This window comes from Sinocyclocheilus grahami, unplaced genomic scaffold (genome assembly GCF_001515645.1).
Source record: "Sinocyclocheilus grahami isolate Dianchi unplaced genomic scaffold, SAMN03320097.WGS_v1.1 scaffold242.1, whole genome shotgun sequence".
Taxonomy (NCBI): Eukaryota; Metazoa; Chordata; class Actinopteri; order Cypriniformes; family Cyprinidae; genus Sinocyclocheilus; species Sinocyclocheilus grahami.
Window position 1 is genome coordinate 1,151,984 of NW_015505421.1, and position 2,441 is coordinate 1,154,424.

At 39.5% G+C, this 2,441-nt stretch overlaps 1 protein-coding gene across 1 annotated transcript; it reads right to left on the reverse strand.

Annotated features, from left to right (window-relative positions):
* Positions 1-1,457: 1,457 nt before the first annotated feature.
* LOC107598022 (melanocortin receptor 5-like) lies at positions 1,458-2,441 on the reverse strand. Its single transcript, XM_016289266.1, has one exon. The coding sequence runs from the start codon at positions 2,439-2,441 to the stop codon at positions 1,458-1,460; it is 984 nt and encodes a 327-aa protein (XP_016144752.1).

Below are 2,441 nucleotides of genomic sequence, written 5' to 3' on the forward strand. Positions count from 1 at the left end.
TGAGACAACAACAAACAAAAAACATAGGCCTACCATTAAAAGCTGCTTGCACAGGTTCTGCACGATCCTCTTCAATAATATCCTCTGCTTCTCAATCGGGCTCAAACTGATAAGTGATATTAACGACGCCGTTGTTTACAATACAACCGGAGCACATGCCGCTGACGTGAGGGGGGCGGGATGTTTAGACGCGCACTAGAGGCGGTTTAGCCAATCACAACACACTGGGCTAGCTAATCAATCAGAGCCCATCGCCTATTTCTGAGGGCGGGGCTTCATAAAAGCAGGAAATGATCAGCGCGTTTCTCAGAGAAGGGACAGAGCGGTGTGGAATAAAGGTAAATTATGTGAAAAATAATGCGTTTTTTTTAAACGAAGCATTAACACGTTAGACTGCACCCCATAAACACAATCAGGCCTAGAAAAAAAATCCGGTGAACCACCCCTTTAAATGCAGGAAATTATGTACTTGCCCATTAACACAGTAGCTTATTAAATGGCCTGCAATTTATCAGATAGTATAGAAATCATAATAATCAAGTGCAATTGTATGAAGAAGGTTTTTAATTGCGCTAAAAATTTTAAATCAGAAGACTAGGAAAAACATGTCAACCATTTACATGCATATATTACATACACCGTATATTTGCATAACACACAATTCTAAATTGAATTTTCATGCTTTTCTAAATTCAAGAAAATGTATTTTTATTATGAAAAAATACAAAAGTAATAAAATGTCTTTACTATATTTTTGTGCATGACTTTTAACAATGACTCAAAACAATAATTGTCTGCTTACATGACAAAGAAATGTATAATTTTATTACAGTTAAATTACACAAATATTTTGTACATGCATACTGATGTACAGTATTGAAGTACATATATTGTAAGACTTTTATGGTTTCCCAGATGTATTACAATATTATTCACACCAGTCTGTATGATTCTATACTGTTTCTATACTATATACATGTATTATGTTTGCATTATTATTATTATTATATTATTATTTTGTTATATGTCTGCTTATGGTTGAGTTTCTGTCCTCTGTGTTTTCCTTTCATAAAAAAAGAAAGAATCTGAAAACGAGCACATTTCTACTCTATACATATTAATATTAAAGCTGTTTTTGTGCACAAAATGCATTGACCTGACGAATGACCCCTGCTAAGGAAGATGTCATTCTTATAATAAATACAGTACATATAACAAAATGTCACATTATGAACACTTCAGTATTTTACAACAACACAACATGAAACATCCAGTGCAACATCAAAACATTTCACATGATGAAGTACATGGAAAAGCGTGTACAAATTTTATATACTGTCCCCAATTAAGAGGTTTAGGTTTTTTACCTCTTCCATTGCAATTATGCACCAATCCATCTATCTATACACACCATTCATCCATCAGTCCATCCCTTCAGGTTCTTTCAGGAATCCTGTTCAATATTTGCTGACCAGGTTCCAGAGACTGTGTAGTCCATCGTAGCAGAAGATCTCTTTAAATGTCTTTCTCATTTCTTGGCTCCTGAGCGCATAGATCAGTGGGTCAATCACAGAGTTACACATGATGAGTATCAGGTATAAGTTAAAGTGTGACATGAAGCAGACGCAGTAAATGTTCTGTGGGCAGGAGATCATAAGGATGAGATGGAGAAAAAATGGCACCCAGCATACGATGAAGATGCCTAGTAGTATAGTGAGGGTGACGGCACCCTTCATGCTAGCTCTCTGCCTGATGTTGACATTATAGCCTGGTAATGCCGCCATGCTTTTAACATGCGAACAAGCCAGCAGGAACATGTGGCTGTAGAGTGATGCCATCAGCAGCAGCATGGCAAAGAACATGGCCACCAGGCACACCACCACAGGCTTTGTGTCAGAGTAGATGATAAAGATGATCCCACAACCTGTGGAGAAAGTCCAGATGCTGCCGATGAGAATCCCAGCTCGCCGTATGGTCATTATATTATGGTAGCGAAGAGCATAGAAGATAGTCACATAGCGATCCACTGCGATCGCTAACAGACTCCACATAGACGCCACCACAGAGATACAGATGAGAGAATCGAAGATGTTATCCATCTGACGGATGAAGTGATCCTCAATCACCAAACTCCTGTTTGCCAGCAGGTGGATGACTATTGTCTCCCATGCATTGGATACACTCACTAACATGTCAGCCACTGCTAGGCTGCAAACGAAGAAGTACATGGGCGAGTGGAGGTTCTTGTTCTTCACGATGGCAAGGATGACCAGGATGTTTTCAAGCAGGCTGATGAGGCCCAGTGTAAGGAAGACCTCAGGTGCAATGTGCACCTGCTCACAGGTTGAAGCACTCGACTTGGACCTGCTTGACTCATCACTGTGGTTTGAGTGACTCAAAGACGAGTTTGGAGAAAGTGTGGGCCACTCCGATGAGTTCAT